The sequence below is a fragment of the Polypterus senegalus genome, chromosome 18 (assembly GCF_016835505.1).
Source record: "Polypterus senegalus isolate Bchr_013 chromosome 18, ASM1683550v1, whole genome shotgun sequence".
Taxonomy (NCBI): domain Eukaryota; kingdom Metazoa; phylum Chordata; class Cladistia; order Polypteriformes; family Polypteridae; genus Polypterus; species Polypterus senegalus.
Window position 1 is genome coordinate 31,704,746 of NC_053171.1, and position 16,520 is coordinate 31,721,265.

A 16,520-nucleotide genomic window follows, 5' to 3' on the forward strand; every position below is an offset into this window, starting at 1 on the left:
AGGAAATCGGAGGAAGCCTGTAAAGCCTAACATAAACTCCAAACAGTGAGCAAGCCATGATTCAAATCAAGGCCTCCTGTCTGTGCAGCCACATTACCAGCACCTGCAGAACTCTGAAATACCATTTCACACATCTCATTTTCATAAATACACTGAGTCAAATATTTCAATGATGATCAGCTTGAATTTTACGTGTATGTCTTTATTTTCTTACAGAGCCACCCGGGTCGGACTTCTTCAGGGGCGTCTTTTGGTTCCTCTGTGTTTAATCTGATGAATGCCATAATGGGAAGTGGAATTCTGGGGCTGGCCTATGCCATGGCATGCACAGGCATTATGGGATTTTGGTGAGCACCAAGTACTTTCATTTCTTCATCCTTAAACATCTTTATGAGCAGTCAGTCACCGACCAGCTGAGCTTGATTTACTCTCAGAAGCTGTGTTTAGGTGTTGAAAAGCTTGATACTGTAGAACCTTACAAATTTAATACGTTTTAATTAAAGAAGGACATTCAAAAATGTATGTTTGGGTCACAGAAAATGTCTGCTAAGTCTGTAACAACATTGCAGTCCTCTCAGGCCCACCTGTGTTGCTTAACGTAATACAAACCTGAAAGCCTGGAGTGGCTGCTGGTTTACCTTTAATCCCAAATAAACCATTCATCAGAAGCACAGGGATTTCTTTAATTAAAATCGCTACATAAATTATGTTTCCATATTATCCAATTATAGTATCCAATTTACATACACGGTGCACAATGATAGAACTGGCTGCCTCACAACAAGGCGTACAGGTTTCAAGTCCCATGTGCTGCCATGTGTGAAGTTTGCTTGTTTTCCCTGTGCCAGTGTGGGTTTCCTCCCACAGTCCATAGGCAGGCAGGTTACGTTATGCTTATTTGGTCCCTGATATGTAGTGTTATGGTTAAGGCTTTGGACGTCAAACCCTGAGGTTGTGGGTTCACATCCTGCGACTGGCACAGTGTGACCCTGAGTAAGTCACTCCACCTGAAAATAAAAACAAACATAAAGCAACCAAATGTATCTGAAATGTTGGGAGTTAGTTTGGATAAAGGTGTCAAGATAAATAACACTAAAGAAATGATGTGTGTGAGTGTTCACCCTGTGATAGCCTGGCACCTGGTCCAGGGGTTGTTCCCGCCTTGCACCTACTGCTTGCTGGGATAGACGCCAGCTTCCCCTGTGGCTATGAAAGCAGCTAATAATTCTTTGCTTATTGAAGATGTTTGGTAAATAAACAGCTAATTATCATCCCCCTTGTCAGTACACCCCATAAGTAAAGAGTCATCTGAGAATTTAATGACCTGATGTTATATTTGTTGTTAGAGGGAAGAGAAAAGAAGACGGGGATCGCTTATTCAAAATTGTAATGCTATTATTATTGTTAAAATGAAACCACAAAAGGGTTTATAGATCAAGCCATAATTCATCACACACATTAAGACTGCTTTTACGAAATCCCATACCAAATGGCATATAACAGCGCTGCAAACATGAATGCTGAGGTCTACATTGATTACTTAGATTTCAGCCTGACTGGTCATATTGCTTCAGTTGAGGGTTTTCTGTTCAGTTGCCATTATAAAGCAGTTGTAAGTTTTTATTATGAAAAACAGCTTTGAGTGCAAAATGTACTCCATGTTAGCTGTATGTGTTCATTTTGTATTGGTTTGCAATGAAAGATTACTTTAAAGAAGGTCAAATAGGTTAACAAAATAGTTCATTCTCTTATTCCTGTCCTATTCCGCATAATTCAATTAAACGTGTTTAATGTGATCTTATAACGTGCCACCATTCAAGCGTCCAGAGCACTGTACACATTTACAAGTATTGTATAAAAAAACACAAACCATGGAACAACACAAACGACCACTATGAAAGAGTACTGTATAAAAGTACATGCATATTCTAAACATCTAAGTGCCGGTGTAGCGTGTAGCTACAATGAGCATGGCTGTCCCACAGATTCAGAGTCCTGGATTCAAATCCCAGGCTGGGCACTGCCAGTGTGAGGTTCATACTGTATGTGTCTATGCTCAGGGGGTACTTGTGCTTCCCATCATACATCACAGACACATGAATGTCAGATTTATCGGCCACTTAAACAGACCCATTATGAGTACAAGAAAAAGTTGACCAGAATTTCTGCTCAAAGTGGTTAATTTAGTTCAAGAAGCTCTGAATTCATCATCAGGAGTCTGCATCTGAAGTGTCTGCCGTAAATGTGGGACCACTCTGCTGATGAATCGCCAAACAAAGTGCGGTACTTGCTAGAGCCCAGCCTGTCAGTTTTGATGAGTGAAAATGACAGGCCTGAATTTTTTTCATCATATAAGAGACACAAAGTTAAACCCGTGTGGAGTGTGGCTTCAGCATACGTGACACCCACTCGTGGTTCTATTGTCCTTATTACAATTGATTGTTAAGTTCGTCACAGAAGTGCGGCCAAAGTTAATGAGATAACCGAGAGAAGTTTTGGTTAACAAGAAAGGCATTGTTACCAAAAGAGTAACAAAGAGAACATCAAACCTGAAACGTAACCCAAAAACCGTAATGGAAAAGGGTAAGGCAGCAGTCAGTAACCAAGGAGTCTTTTGAAAGCATTAATGAAAGAAAACACACAACGCTTTTAATTAGAATCTGCCAAACTAGGATTATTACGGCTCCTTCTAATACCATCATGCCACTGATGCAGTTTATGTAACTACCAGGGGCACTCTTCGTGCCAGCCACAGACGTGAAGTGGTTACCACAACACAACATGACGGTGACCGTAAATAAGTAAAAATAACAACAATCAATTTCAAAATGCAGAATATACTTATCTGCGGTGGGTTGGCACCCTGCCCAGGATTGGTTCCTGCCTTGTGCCCTGTGTTGGCTGGGATTGGCTCCAGCAGACCCCCGTGACCCTGTATTTGGATTCAGCGGGTTAGAAAATGGATGGATGGAGAATATAGTTATGTAAAAAGGGATGAACACAAAGAAAAATGAGAGTTCATGACAGTGATACTGTGACCTGGATTTAACAGATAGGGGGCACATGAGAGCAATTCACCTTCTTGTAATGGGCACAAATTAAATGAGCCTACTATAAAAAAATAGCATTTACAGTCAAGAACCTAAAAAGTCAGCTTTGCTAAATAAGTTCTTCTACTCCAAATGCCTTGAGGAATTAATGTTTTTATTTTTGTTCTTTGAAAGATCTCCTCTCTGTGGGGAAACAGAGTCAATCAGTTAGTCACTTCCAAGGGAGCGTCAGGACCTCGGATTTGGAGATGCTCATTGTTTTTCCCAAGTGCATGTTACTCGTCTGTGAACCATGCAGAAGGCACAATTTAGGCTAACATCATCCACACGCAGCAGGCATGATACTCACAAAGCCTGTGTATCTTGATGGCCTGTCCATAAGAATCACAAACAGGAGAGCAGATAAGAAGCATCCTTGGCCTTGGACGAGGTTTTCACTATACCACTCAGTCTACATCCCCTTTTCCATTTGTAGTCGAGTTATAGGTGGGTGTCTCAAAGAACCTTATAGGGAAGGTTAAGGACTGCAGCTATCTGGGTGGATCTTAAAGTAAAACTGCTGCCTCTCTGGATCAAGATCCAGTCGAGGTGATTTGGTCATGCATTTAGGATACCTCCACCCAGGGTACATCCCACCGAGGGACGACTCAAAGGCAGACCAGAATAAACAGTTGGGATTGTGTCTATCAAGTGTCCGTGGGCAGCTGGGAATTTCCCAAGAGGAGCACATAAAGATTGCTGAGAATAAGGTGGCCTGGTCTGTCAATGAGCCAGTGTGACCTTCGCCAGGTAAAGCAAATTAAATTAAAAGAAAAAGATTAAAAGAAAAAAATACGTTTTTGGAGAGAGTGAAGATTAATATATTAAAGGTTTTTAAACAGTCTTTAAACAGTGCTATAATTTTCAGATAACACTATTTTAATGATTGAGAGCTTACCAGCCATGACCTCTGCAAAAAATTCATGAGATTTGTGTAGTCTTGGCAGTGAAATGAGCTTTTTTTTTGCTTAGTAGGCATGTGAGCTCAAGCACTGGAAGGAAAAAACACGGAGTATTAACATTCATAACTGTGTACAGAAATCGAAAATCATACCCTTAGCAAAACTGAACAAAAGGACACCTGATATGCTTCAATATCGAAGAGCGGTTAGTGCACAGGCCGTGAAAAGCTTTCAGTGTGGATTCAATTAAGTTTCTTGTGACAATGACATCACCCAGCTAAGGTTGCAGGATCATCAACACCCTGTACTGTTTAGCAGTGGTGCAGTGGTATGGATTTCAAAATAAAAGCTTAGAGGCATTTTCTTTACTTGCTGCCCTAAATTTGGCAAGATAAGAAAAGAATATAGAAATAATTAAACTTGGCCTTACAGATCTTTTGTTAATCATTGTGCTGAGGAAGCTGCACAGGCTTGAATTAATGTTCTGAAATGCGTATATGCTTACAGGAAATAATTTGCCCAAGCATTATTGGATTTTTTTTTTTTTTTTGCAAAGTACCCCAGGAATTTAAATAAAGGGTTTAAATGGTATTTTTTAAAACATTGATGCTTGTTTCAAAAAAATGTTCTAGGATTTTACCATTCAAGCTCTTCATGTAATCTTTTAAACACTGATGCGTCGCAATTCTTAACACTATTCATTTCAATGTTTTAAGTAAAGAGCTGTGTAATATTGTATGATACATATATAATGTGAGTCTTCATTTTTTGTTTCTTTTTCTCTTAGTTTCTTACTCCTTATAGTTGCAAGTCTTGCTTCTTACTCCATTCACCTGCTCCTCAAAATGTGCGACCAAACTGGTAAGTTGAACCTGACAAGTTCTTTAACATCAGCTTTACACCGAATTTCAGAATTAAGTCATTGAGTTTTTCTTCAAATTTGCTATTAGAACGGTCTTTACTTACTCTAAAGCATTGCGCTTCAATAAATAGAAACTATGTGTTAATGCACCTTTTTTTACTAGTTCAGAAGCATCAGTATATATATATATATATATATATATATATATATTTCATGCAGTCTCCTAGTACATATGTATGTTTAGTGTACAGTGTAAGCACATATAATGAAATAGTACAAAATGTGCCACTTCTGAGCCTTCTTGTTTTTAAAGAGTACTGCCATTCACACTATTCACCAGGCACCCTGGCCAAATGTCAGTTTTCAATAAACATTTAAGTGAAATGAACTTAACACAATGTCTGTGTGGTGAACAGAATATTTTAATGCACTGTTTATATTCTGAATTTTTCATGTTCCATAATGCCACAATAAACAAAACGATATTGATTGTTAGAACATTAGAACAATCTAGGTGAGACCAGGCCATTCAGCCCAACAAACTTCACCAGTCCTATCCACTTAAGTCTTACAAAATAACATCAAGTCAAGTTTTGAAGGTCCCTGAAGTATTAACCATCTACCACACTACTTGGTCGCTTATTCCAAGTGTCTGTGGTTCTCTGTGTAAAGAAAAACTTCCTAATGTTTGTGCAAAATTTACTGTTAGGGTTCCAACTGTGCCCCTGTGTTGTTGATGAACTCATTTTAAAGTCAGAGCCTCAATCCACTGGGATAATTCTTTTTATAATTTTAAACACTTCAGTCATTTCTCATCTTAATCTTCTTTTGCTTAAACTGAAAAGGCTCAACTCTTTTAATCTTTCTTTATAATTCATCCCCTGTTGCCCTGCAGTCAGCCTAGTCTTTCGTCTCTGGACTTTTTCCTGCACTATTGTGTCCTTATTATAGCCTGGAGACCAAAACTGCACACAGTACTCCAGATGAGGCCTCACCAGTGTGTTATAAAGGTTGAGCAGAACCTCCTGTGACTTGTACCCCACACATCAGGCGCTGTATAACCTGACATTCTGTTTGCCTTCTTAATGGCTTCTGAACACTGTCTGGTAGCTGATAGAGTAGAGTCTACTACGACTCCTAAATCCTTCTCACAAGGTGTACTCTTGATTTTCGGACCTCCCATTGTGTATTCAAATCTAACATTTTTACTTCCTACATGGAATACTTTACATTTGCTGACATTAAATTTCAATCTGTCCAAGCCTATATGCCGTCCAGGCCCCTCTGTAATGTCTCAGTGAACTTGAGATTACAGTGGCTTGCAAAAGTATTCGGCCCCCTTGAACTTTTCCACATTTTGTCACATTACAGCCACAAACATGAATCAATTTCATTGGAATTCCACGTGAAAGACCAATACAAAGAGGTGTACACGTGAGAAGTGGAACGAAAATCATACATGATTCCAAACATTTTTTACAAATAAATAACTGCAGAGTGGGGTGTGCGTAATTATTCAGCCCCCTTTGGTCTGAGTGCAGTCAGTTGCCCATAGACATTGCCTGATGAGTGCTAATGACTAAATAGAGTGCACCTGTGTGTAATCTAATGTCAGTACAAATACAGCTGCTCTGTGACGGCCTCAGAGGTTGTCTAAGAGAATATTGGGAGCAACAACACCATGAAGTCCAAAGAACACACCAGACAGGTCAGGGATAAAGTTATTGAGAAATTTAAAGCAGGCTTAGGCTACAAAAAGATTTCCAAAGCCTTGAACATCCCACAGAGCACTGTTCAAGCGATCATTCAGAAATGGAAGGAGTATGGCACAACTGTAAACCTACCAAGACAAGGCCGTCCACCTAAACTCACAGGCCGAACAAGGAGAGCGCTGATCAGAAATGCAGCCAAGAGGCCCATGGTGACTCTGGACGAGCTGCAGAGATCTACAGCTCAGATGGGGGAATCTGTCCATAGGACAACTATTAGTCGTGCACTGCACAAAGTTGGCCTTTATGGAAGAGTGGCAAGAAGAAAGCCATTGTTAACAGAAAACCATAAGAAGTCCCGTTTGCAGTTTGCCACAAGCCATGTGGAGGACACCGCAAACATGTGGAAGAAAATGGAACTTTTTGGCCAAAATGCAAAACGCTATGTGTGGCGGAAAACTAACACTGCACATCACTCTGAACACACCATCCCCACTGTCAAATATGGTGGTGGCAGCATCATGCTCTGGGGGTGCTTCTCTTCAACAGGGACAGGGAAGCTGGTCAGAGTTGATGGGAAGATGTATGGAGCCAAATACAGGACAATCTTGGAAGAAAACCTCTTGGAGTCTGCAAAAGACTTGAGACTGGGGCGGAGGTTCACCTTCCAGCAGGACAACGACCCTAAACATAAAGCAATGGCAACAATGGAATGGTTTAAAACAAAACATATCCATGTGTTAGAATGGCCCAGTCAAAGTCCAGATCTAAATCCAATCGAGAATCTGTGGCAAGATCTGAAAACTGCTGTTCACAAATGCTGTCCATCTAATCTGACTGAGCTGGAGCTGTTTTGCAAAGAAGAATGGGCAAGGATTTCAGTCTCTAGATGTGCAAAGCTGGTAGAGACATACCCTAAAAGACTGGCAGCTGTAATTGCAGCAAAAGGTGGTTCTACAAAGTATTGACTCAGGGGGCTGAATAAATACGCACACCCCACTTTGCAGTTATTTATTTGTAAAAATTGTTTGGAATCATGTATGATTTTCGTTCCACTTCTCACGTGTACACCACTTTGTATTGGTCTTTCACGTGGAATTCCAATAAAATTGATTCATGTTTGTGGCTGTAATGTGACAAAATGTGGAAAAGTTCAAGGGGGCCGAATACTTTTGCAAGCCACTGTATCTGTAGATTTCCCAGCTTGGTATCATCTGCAAACTTAACCAGCTTGTTACTTATATTCCTATCCAAATCATTTATGTACAGTAAACCCTCGTTTATCGCTGTTAATCCATTCCAGACTCAACTGCGATAAATGAATTTCCATGAAGTAGGATTCTTTATTTATAAATCTAATATTTTCGCAGTTAGAGCATAGAAAACCTGTTTACAACCTTTTAAATACGTTTTATAACATTATTAGAGCCCTCTAGACATGAAATAACACCCTTTAGTCAAAAGTTTAAACTGTGCTAAATGACAAGACAGAGATGGCAGTTCTTTCTCACAATTAAAAGAATGCAAACATATCTTCCTCTTCTAAGAAGTGCGCGTCAGGAGCGGAGAATGTCAGAGAGAGAGAGAAAAGTAAACAATCAAAAATCAATAGGACTGTTGGGCTTTTAAGTGGAAGCACTGCGATAAAGCGGCCGCAAGGAAGGCATCAATGTGAAGGTAGTCTTTCAGCATTTTTTAGAGGAGCGTCTGTATCTTCTAAGCAAACAGTCTCTGTGCAAACAGCCCCTCTGCTCACACCCCCTCCGTCAGGCAGAGAATGTCAGAGAGAGTGAGAGAGGCAGAGAAAAGCAAACAATCAAAAATCAATACGTGCTGTTAGAGCTTTTAAGTGTGCAAAGCACCGCGAGGGAAGCATATCGTATATCATTGAGGAGTTTTATTTAATATGTAATACGTGCTCTGATTGGGTAGCTTCTCAGCCATCCGCCAATAGCGTCCCTTGCATGAAATCAACTGGGCAAACAAACTGAGGAAGCATGTACCATAAATTAAAAGACCCATTGTCCGCAGAAATCGGCGAACCAGCGAAAAATCCGTGATGTATATTTAGATATACTTACATTTAAAATCTGCGATGGAGTGAAGCCGCGAAAGTCAAAGCGCAATATAGCGAGGGATCACTGTATATTAAAAATAGCAGCGGTCCATAGCACTGACCCCTGTGAACACCACTCTTAACGTCAGCCACTTCTGATAAGGTTCCTTGCACCATCACCCTCTGCTTCCTGTGTTACTCAAGTGCAATTGTCAGAGCGTTACAGGGTGTGGGGGAACCCCTTGGAGGTTAAAACTTTTTGTCACTGTTCACAAAAGAGAAAAAGGTGCAATGTTTTTCAGCTGTCTTCTCATTTGTGTTGAACTACATGAGTATGTTTCCTTTGCAGTACAAGGAGGAGTATATGAAGTATTTATACTGGAAGCTTTCCTATTGCAGTTACTCTTTTAGAGTACCTCATCAGCATCACTGGCTACTAAAATAGCTGCATATGTAAGATAACATTTTGTTAAATCTCCAGGATCAATGTGTTGTTTCCATTTTCCAGCACTGCTTAACTGTGTTTTCATCACTATTAATCTGATCCGAGTGATAAGTAAAGGCAGCGTCAGGACTTGCACAGTTTGGCTGCCAACTTTCATTGGTCTGAAAGGATTAGCAGCTATTTGATTGCCTTTTCGTGTTGGGCTCTTTCTCTCTTTATCTTTTTCTCTTATTTTTTGCTCTTGGCAGTCTCCCATTGTTTCTCACGAGTGAAGAAGGCAGTGGCATTGTCACATCACAGTGTAGGTGTGGCCATGTGCCCCTGAGCAGGACATTAACGCAGCCATTTCCCTCTATAAAAGGAGGCTTGCGGAGACGGTGAGCTCTTTTGGTGTTTTTGGAATGACAAAACTCGTTTTTTCTTTTTTTAACACATTTTTGAAGCACTTTTCTCATCTCTGGTTATGTATTTTTCACACACCTTATTTTGTTTGTGTTTTTTAATGTTATTTTTGTTGCTCCTTATAGTTTATTTTCCTTTTTCCTTTATTCAGCTGTGTGAAGTTTCTATTTGCTTTTTAGCAGCTAGTTAATATTGGTAATCACTTACAATTGTCATGTAGAGTCAGGTGAGCAAAGCAAGCCTTTGTAGCTTGACGGTAAAGCCTAAATAATTTTAGATCCTTCTTCTCTGGTTATTGTCACTTAATGCTACAAATTTTAACATGACATGCTGTTTCCTTTGCTCCATCGGCCTGTTGGTGGTATAATCTAGGAACTCATCTTTAAGTGTGAATGTCTTTCTTTTTTCTTTGATTTTCATTCCACCTAAGCTTTAAACATTTTCCATCAAAATAGGGCTTGTCAGAAGGCCCAGATTCCATTGGAAGGACACTAACTGCCTGAAGCTGAGCACAAAGGCAATCATGCTATAAAAGTTGCTACATGCTGCAAGATATTCTGTTTAGAATGCAAAGAAGAGTCTATTCTTTAACAACTGTTTTTTTGAGAATTGAACTTAGATATAAAAATGTGAACTTTTTATTATCTTCCTTAGCATTGTCTCGAGTGTCACTTGTGCAACAAAATATACACGCATAAGACATGAGGATTACTCGGGCTGTAAAAGTGCCAACTCAGGCAATGGTATAGGTGTGTTTTGCGCAAGCGTCAAGTCCGAGCATTACCCGGCTAATGATTTAGACCCACCTTTTTCTAGCCTCATAATGGCGTCTTGTAAGAAGAGCCTAATATCAGTAGTGATGACGAGGTGAATCTGTCTTCAGGCAGTGAAATTGAAATGGACAGTGAAAGCAAAAGTGATTCTGGTAAATCCAAAAATGACGCTCCTGTCACTCACACTTGTGCAGTGTGATGTTCATAATATTATTATGATTCATTATTATACTTTTAGTGTTTTGCACATTTTACAGTAGAAAGATGTGATTTAATAAAGATCATTTTTCAAGCCAAAAAATTGCAAGGCTTTTTACGTGGTTTTTAAGACAAAATGCAGCGTTAAGGAGAGAACATTTCACATGTAGGAGTAGCTTAATGAAAATGTCTGTGCTAATTCATATCAGTTTTCTAATAAAGTGCATGACAAAAAAGTTAACAGTTTAAAAATAAACAAACATTTTGCAAACAAATGTCAATCTAGAACAAATATGCAAATTGCAGATACAGTATGTCATTTCTGAAAATAAAGACGAAACCTATCATTGCATGGAGTTTTATGGACACAGTGTTTCAGCCATTGTAAGTGCTTGTAGCTGTTCAGTATTTTACATTCAGTGCCAGTCCTGCCGACTAAAAGACAATTTGCACACTTCATACAGTTGGTGACGGGGCCAGGATTCAGACTCATTCTTCTGGAGCTGTGAGCTGTGAGACAATACTACTAGCCACCGTGCCATCTTTAGGGGAACTAAAAAAAGATTAGGCTCTTGCTAACAAACCAGTAGTTTTTGATAATGTGATTGTGTACACACCTGTTGATCAAAATAGAAATTTTGTTCTCAAATGTAATTGTTTATCCCCAGTGATTGTGAGTACCTCAGTGTATAAAAGATGTGAGAAGATCCCAGAGTGGTGATACTGGCATGTATACAGCACAGCACAGCTCTGTGGTGTCACTAATTTGTCTCCAGCCACACCTTGATTTTATAATAAAACTAATTTGGCATCATTTTGCACTCCATAACTCACATTGTTATACATGTGCTTTCATGTCTGGATTTGACTGAATTGTCTCCTCACTTGGGCTTTTCTTTTATTCAATAGGCATCACATCGTATGAAGATCTTGGCCTTCATGCTTTTGGAAAACTAGGAAAGGTAATAATAATAATAATGATAATAATAAATTGATTAATATTTACATTCATTTATATTGAGCTTTTCTAACCTACTCAAAGCACTTTATACAGACAGTGGGGGGACCACTTCAGCCACCACCAAAGTGTAGCATCTGCCTGGATGATGCGACAGCATCCATTCTTGGGCCAGTGCACTTGCCACATGAAATGTGTGACTTAGTCCTCCTCTTAGTAAATCTGAGTTAAGAAAATTAATATTTGTACTCTAATTTTGTAGTAATGGGTCAATAGCTTGAGATTTTTCTGGTAATTTTTTAATAAGATGTCTGGAAGACTATAAGGAAAAAAAAATTGGGAGTGGTCTCCCCTAGACTTTCTCATATACTCAGATATGGAGATTGATATTTGAGGAGTAAACTGCAAGACAATGATTACATTTTTATATTATGTACATTATAGAACCATCAACAACAAATCAAATCAAATTAATAATACATTAAACAATTATTGTAAACGTAAAGTTGAATAAATCAAACTCTACAGCTGTATGAATGAAAGGTAAAGTACCAGTTCTGCGAAAATAGCCCAAAAGTTGATAGAAATCCACATTTTATACCTAATACTTGTATGCAAAATTTGGTTGACCTACTGTAAGTGAAAAGCGTGCTCAAGTTATTGTGTTTACATACATACATACATACACACAGACAGAATTCCAAAAATGGTATTTTCAGACTCAGGGAGGTCTAAAATGTCAAGATTCATCAAAATCTTGAAATGAAATTTTTGGAGGATTCCAATACTTTCCCTATACTTTGTATACGAGAAAGTCAGGGAGGCCTAAAACGTCGAGATTCATCAAAATCTCGACATCGAATCTTTGGATAGTTACAGTGCACTACCTATATTTCATATACAAGAAAGTAATGAAATGTATTGTATCTGAAGGCTGGGAAGGAGAGAACTCTGGGTTTGCCTTGCTCATGTTCATCAACTATACCTGTTAGTGTAATCAGTTTTACATAATGTATAAAACATGTACAGGTTGGTGCAAACTGGAGCTTATCCTGGCAGCACTAGGCACAAGGAATCAACCCTGGGAGAAATACCAGTCTATCACAGAGCCCACTCATGCCTACGGCTTAGAATTTCAAGTTGACCTGAGACGCACATTTTTGGGGATGCTGGAATAAGACCTGAGGGCCCAGGAGAAAATCTGTGCAGACATTAGAGAACGTGCAGACCTCACACAGACAAAGTGTGGGTTCCCAGTTCAAACTTGGGATACTAGATCAGTGTGGCTGCAGCACTACCCATTGAACCACTGACGCTTGGGTAGGAGACGTAGTCATTCATAACTGGAGGTTGGACAAACAGAATTAACTGCATTAAGTGATAAGAAAAACATGTGTAACTGACTTAATAAACTATATTTTACCACTTCTGTAGCTGTTGTGTGGACTCAGATGTGCATCTTCTTTGGAATGTTTCCGATAGCAGTAATGTGAGATGTCTGATCATTTTCCATTGTTTCATTCATTCCTTTATAACGTGCTGATCTGTCACCTGTCCCAGTGACAGCTTGTCTAATGTAGGGCACTCTGTTTTATACTTGTCAGATTTTGAGTAGTCAACCATTGGAATACATACTGTAGATCTTTGAGATGTAGTTGGGAAAACTGACCTGTCTAGAGAAAAACAAAATGTATGCTCCACACAGGCAGAACCCAAATTTCCAAGTTTTGTTGCTGGTTATAAATATGGGCTACACCATTTGCTCTTTCACCCACTCATTTCAGTAGAGTCATGGAGATCCAAATGCTAACTTGGCATCATCAGGTACAAGACAGAAAGTGAGGAAATGACAAACCGTTCACCACCAACCACACACTGCGCCTACCAAGTCTTCCATCAGCGCAGTGCTAATGTCTTTGGGTGATGGATGCTAATCATTGTAGCCTGAGCACAGCCATGCAGACAACATGCAAACTCCAGACTGCCACCCAGACGTGTAATGCAGCACCTCTAGCAGCTATGCCACTATGATGTCCTTTCTTTCTGTGCTTCAGTGGATTCTTTTTGTGCTCCTTTGTTTTCATTTTGGTTTGAGTAATTAAGGGTATGTGCAATTGGATTTGGTTTTATGTGCCCCAGGACAGCAAGTTTGGTGTCACAGCCTGAGAGGCATTCTTGTCTTATATCACTAGCTGCATAAAAATTAGAAATGAATGTAAAGACAATGTGAAATGATTTAGTTCTATAAATTTAATTGTGAAAAACAGTGATAGATGTAGAAAGTTATTTAATTCAGAATTAATTAAATGTCATACTCATTTCTTTAAAGGCTACTGTTGCTGCTACCATACTGATTCAGAATATTGGAGGTAAGAACCTTAGAATTAACTTTATTTTGTGGAATGTTGTTAAATTGAATTTTTATATTTGTAAACTATATCCACACAGTATTGCTGTGTTCCATTTTCTTATTTTTTTTAAGTTCAAAGCAAATTTTTGTATAAAGAAAATATATATTTATGCATTTATGTGGTTTCTTTGGGTTCATCTCCATGCTAGACCTTGGCATAGGGTGATTTCTGCTTAAAATCATTGTCAAACTAGGCAAACTGAACACTTTGGGAAATTCAAGAACGTTGTTACATACTGTTGCTATGTACTGTAGATAGCACCACTTATTTATTCAAAGTGTTTTTATTAAAACCTCTATTCAGACTTAACTGTCTCATAATTTGAAGCTCCTTTTGTGTTAAATTCAACGTTTTTCATAAATGCATCCAAGTTCACCCAGCATGGCTTTACTTGAAAGCTCTCATTTAAGAAAAAGGGCTCATAGGTTAAACATTTCAATAAATACAATTGCAAGGGAATCAGGAGTTTGTTGGCTGCTGCTGGTTTCACTCAAAGGATGAAAGAGAAGCCGCCTGGAGAAATTCCTGGTTGGCCTATCAGAGTTCCAATCAGCAAGTCTACTCTGCTGAAACACATGGCTTCTCCCTGCATTGATGCCGGATTGGGAAGACAGCAAACTTTTTTCTTTCAAGGAATTAGCCTTTCAACTATGGCTTAATTAGGATGTGTTGTGTAAATAGTTATTTGCTTAGCAGAAAATTGATAAGCTCATTGAATTCAATTACAGTTTACCCTGAAGACTAAATTAGGGCACGTTGACAATGGGCTTGTGTCTAACCAGCCTAAAATGCCGTGAAAACAAAAAAAAAAAAGGCTCAGAAAACGGCTGGCCTAAAGTGCAAACAGGCCTAGGAGCAGAAAATGTTGACTCAGTGCCTTTTCTGTTTCTTAGCCATTTTCATGGCATTACTGGTGCTGAACTAGCACAGAAAGGCTATATTTTCTTAAGAAGTTGGAAAAAAAAAACAAGGAGATTATTCAGAATTATTGTTTTCTTGTGTGTATATTCCAGTTGAACTCTGTAAGGTAAGTATAATTTGCTGTACTTGTCTGGTTTTGATTTTAAAGCATGGTGACATTTTTGTTTTGTGACCTGGTGTCTAATGCTTTTGGGATTGGCTCTGATTCCTCACAACTCTTTAATATAAAAGATGGACTCCCCAGACAGACAGACAGATTGCTTTTCTCTGGGGGAAATTAGGCTTTTTACAGAAGCTTCTTTTTCTTCCTTTTCATGTTTTCCCACTTTTTTGTTGGGGGAATGTGCTTGATCCTCCTTCTCCAAAAAGCTTGGTCCTGCACCACCTCCCCAGTTAAACCCTTTTCCTTCAGATCTTCTTTTATTTTATCGTTCCACCTATGCTTTGGCCTCCCTTGCTTCCTCTTCCCCTGTGCTTCCATCCCTATTCCTCTTTTGCCCACATATTGTGTCTCCCCATCATATGTCTATACCATTTGAACCTACTTTCCTGTACTTTCTCAGATATCTCTCCCATTTTTGTTGTGCCTCTGATTGTCTCATTTATCATTCTGTCTTTTTCTGTATACCTCCACACATCCATCTCAATATTCTCATTTCTGCTACATTCAACGTCTTCTCCCACACATCCTCTGTTACCCATCTCTCACCTTCATACATCATTGCTGGCCTTAAAACTGTCCTAAAAACGTTACCTTTACCATTCACCTTAATTCTTCAATCCCACCATACTCCTGGTACCTTCTTCCAATTGTTCCATCAATACTGCACTCTATGGGCTGATTTCTGTATGTGGTTTTCATCTAAGCTACCACTAACTTTTGAATCCTGATTTAAAGGAGCCCTTTAAAAATAAATGCATAGATAAATAAATATATATACACACACTGTATAGTAGGAACACATACCGTAATAACTAAAAAGGAAGAGGCAGTGAGGCAATATGCAGACATATTGCTGTTGACATAAAAGAGCCCCCATAGCATTTCCTAACATATTTCTGCTGAATGATTTGTTGACTGAAAGTGCTCACTGTTAGTGTCTCAGAGAGAGGATGTGAAGCATTGTTTATAATCACACTCAGTTTTAATTTACTCCTTCACTACGACCTCCAGGGGGTCCAGTGTGCATCCCATAACTGAGCTTGCATGGTTCCGTGAACTAAAGGGTAAACGCAAGCCTCACTTTTTAAACTATTTTTTGCTGTGTGCTTTTTTCAGAATGTGTAGCATGTGTAAGTTTCTTTCTTGTGACATGTTAAAATCAATTTGTCCATAGTAATGACTTGTCACAAGAATTAATCCTTAAAAGTAAAATCCAAATGGAATGCATACAGCAGAATTTCAGGTGGCACAAATAAAGTGACCATCTAGAAGAGATGTAAATTAGAAGAGAGCTGTCACCTGCAATTCCATCTACTCCACTCCGTTTGTGAACATGAAGGACACACTCTTTCTGATAGCTCCCACACCTCATATTTAAGCAGTTATGATTGTACATAGTGTCATCAGTTGTTGTTGTTTTTTTATATATAAACTGCTCAAAAAAATTAAAGGAACACTTTGAAAACACATTAGATCTCAATGGGAAAAAGAAATCCTCCTGGATATCTATACTGATATAGACTGGGTAATGTGTTAGGAACGAAAGGATGTCACATCGTTTGATGGAAATGAAAATGATCAACCTACAGAGCCCTGAATTCAAAGACGCCCCAAAAATCAGAGTGAAAAAA

The 16,520-nt window shown here is 38.9% G+C and overlaps 1 protein-coding gene across 3 annotated transcripts in view; it reads left to right on the forward strand.

The window, feature by feature from the left end:
- Window positions 1–16,520, forward strand: part of slc38a6 (solute carrier family 38 member 6) — a 74,723-nt gene that overhangs the window by 9,344 nt on the left and 48,859 nt on the right. For 2 of the 3 annotated variants that reach the window (XM_039741083.1, XM_039741084.1), the window contains exons 2-5: window positions 217–347; window positions 4,779–4,852; window positions 11,346–11,398; window positions 13,724–13,763. In XM_039741083.1, the coding sequence (XP_039597017.1) occupies window positions 217–347; window positions 4,779–4,852; window positions 11,346–11,398; window positions 13,724–13,763 (298 nt within the window). The remainder of the gene's footprint in view (window positions 1–216; window positions 348–4,778; window positions 4,853–11,345; window positions 11,399–13,723; window positions 13,764–16,520) is intronic. The other variant, XM_039741085.1, reaches the window with a different exon arrangement.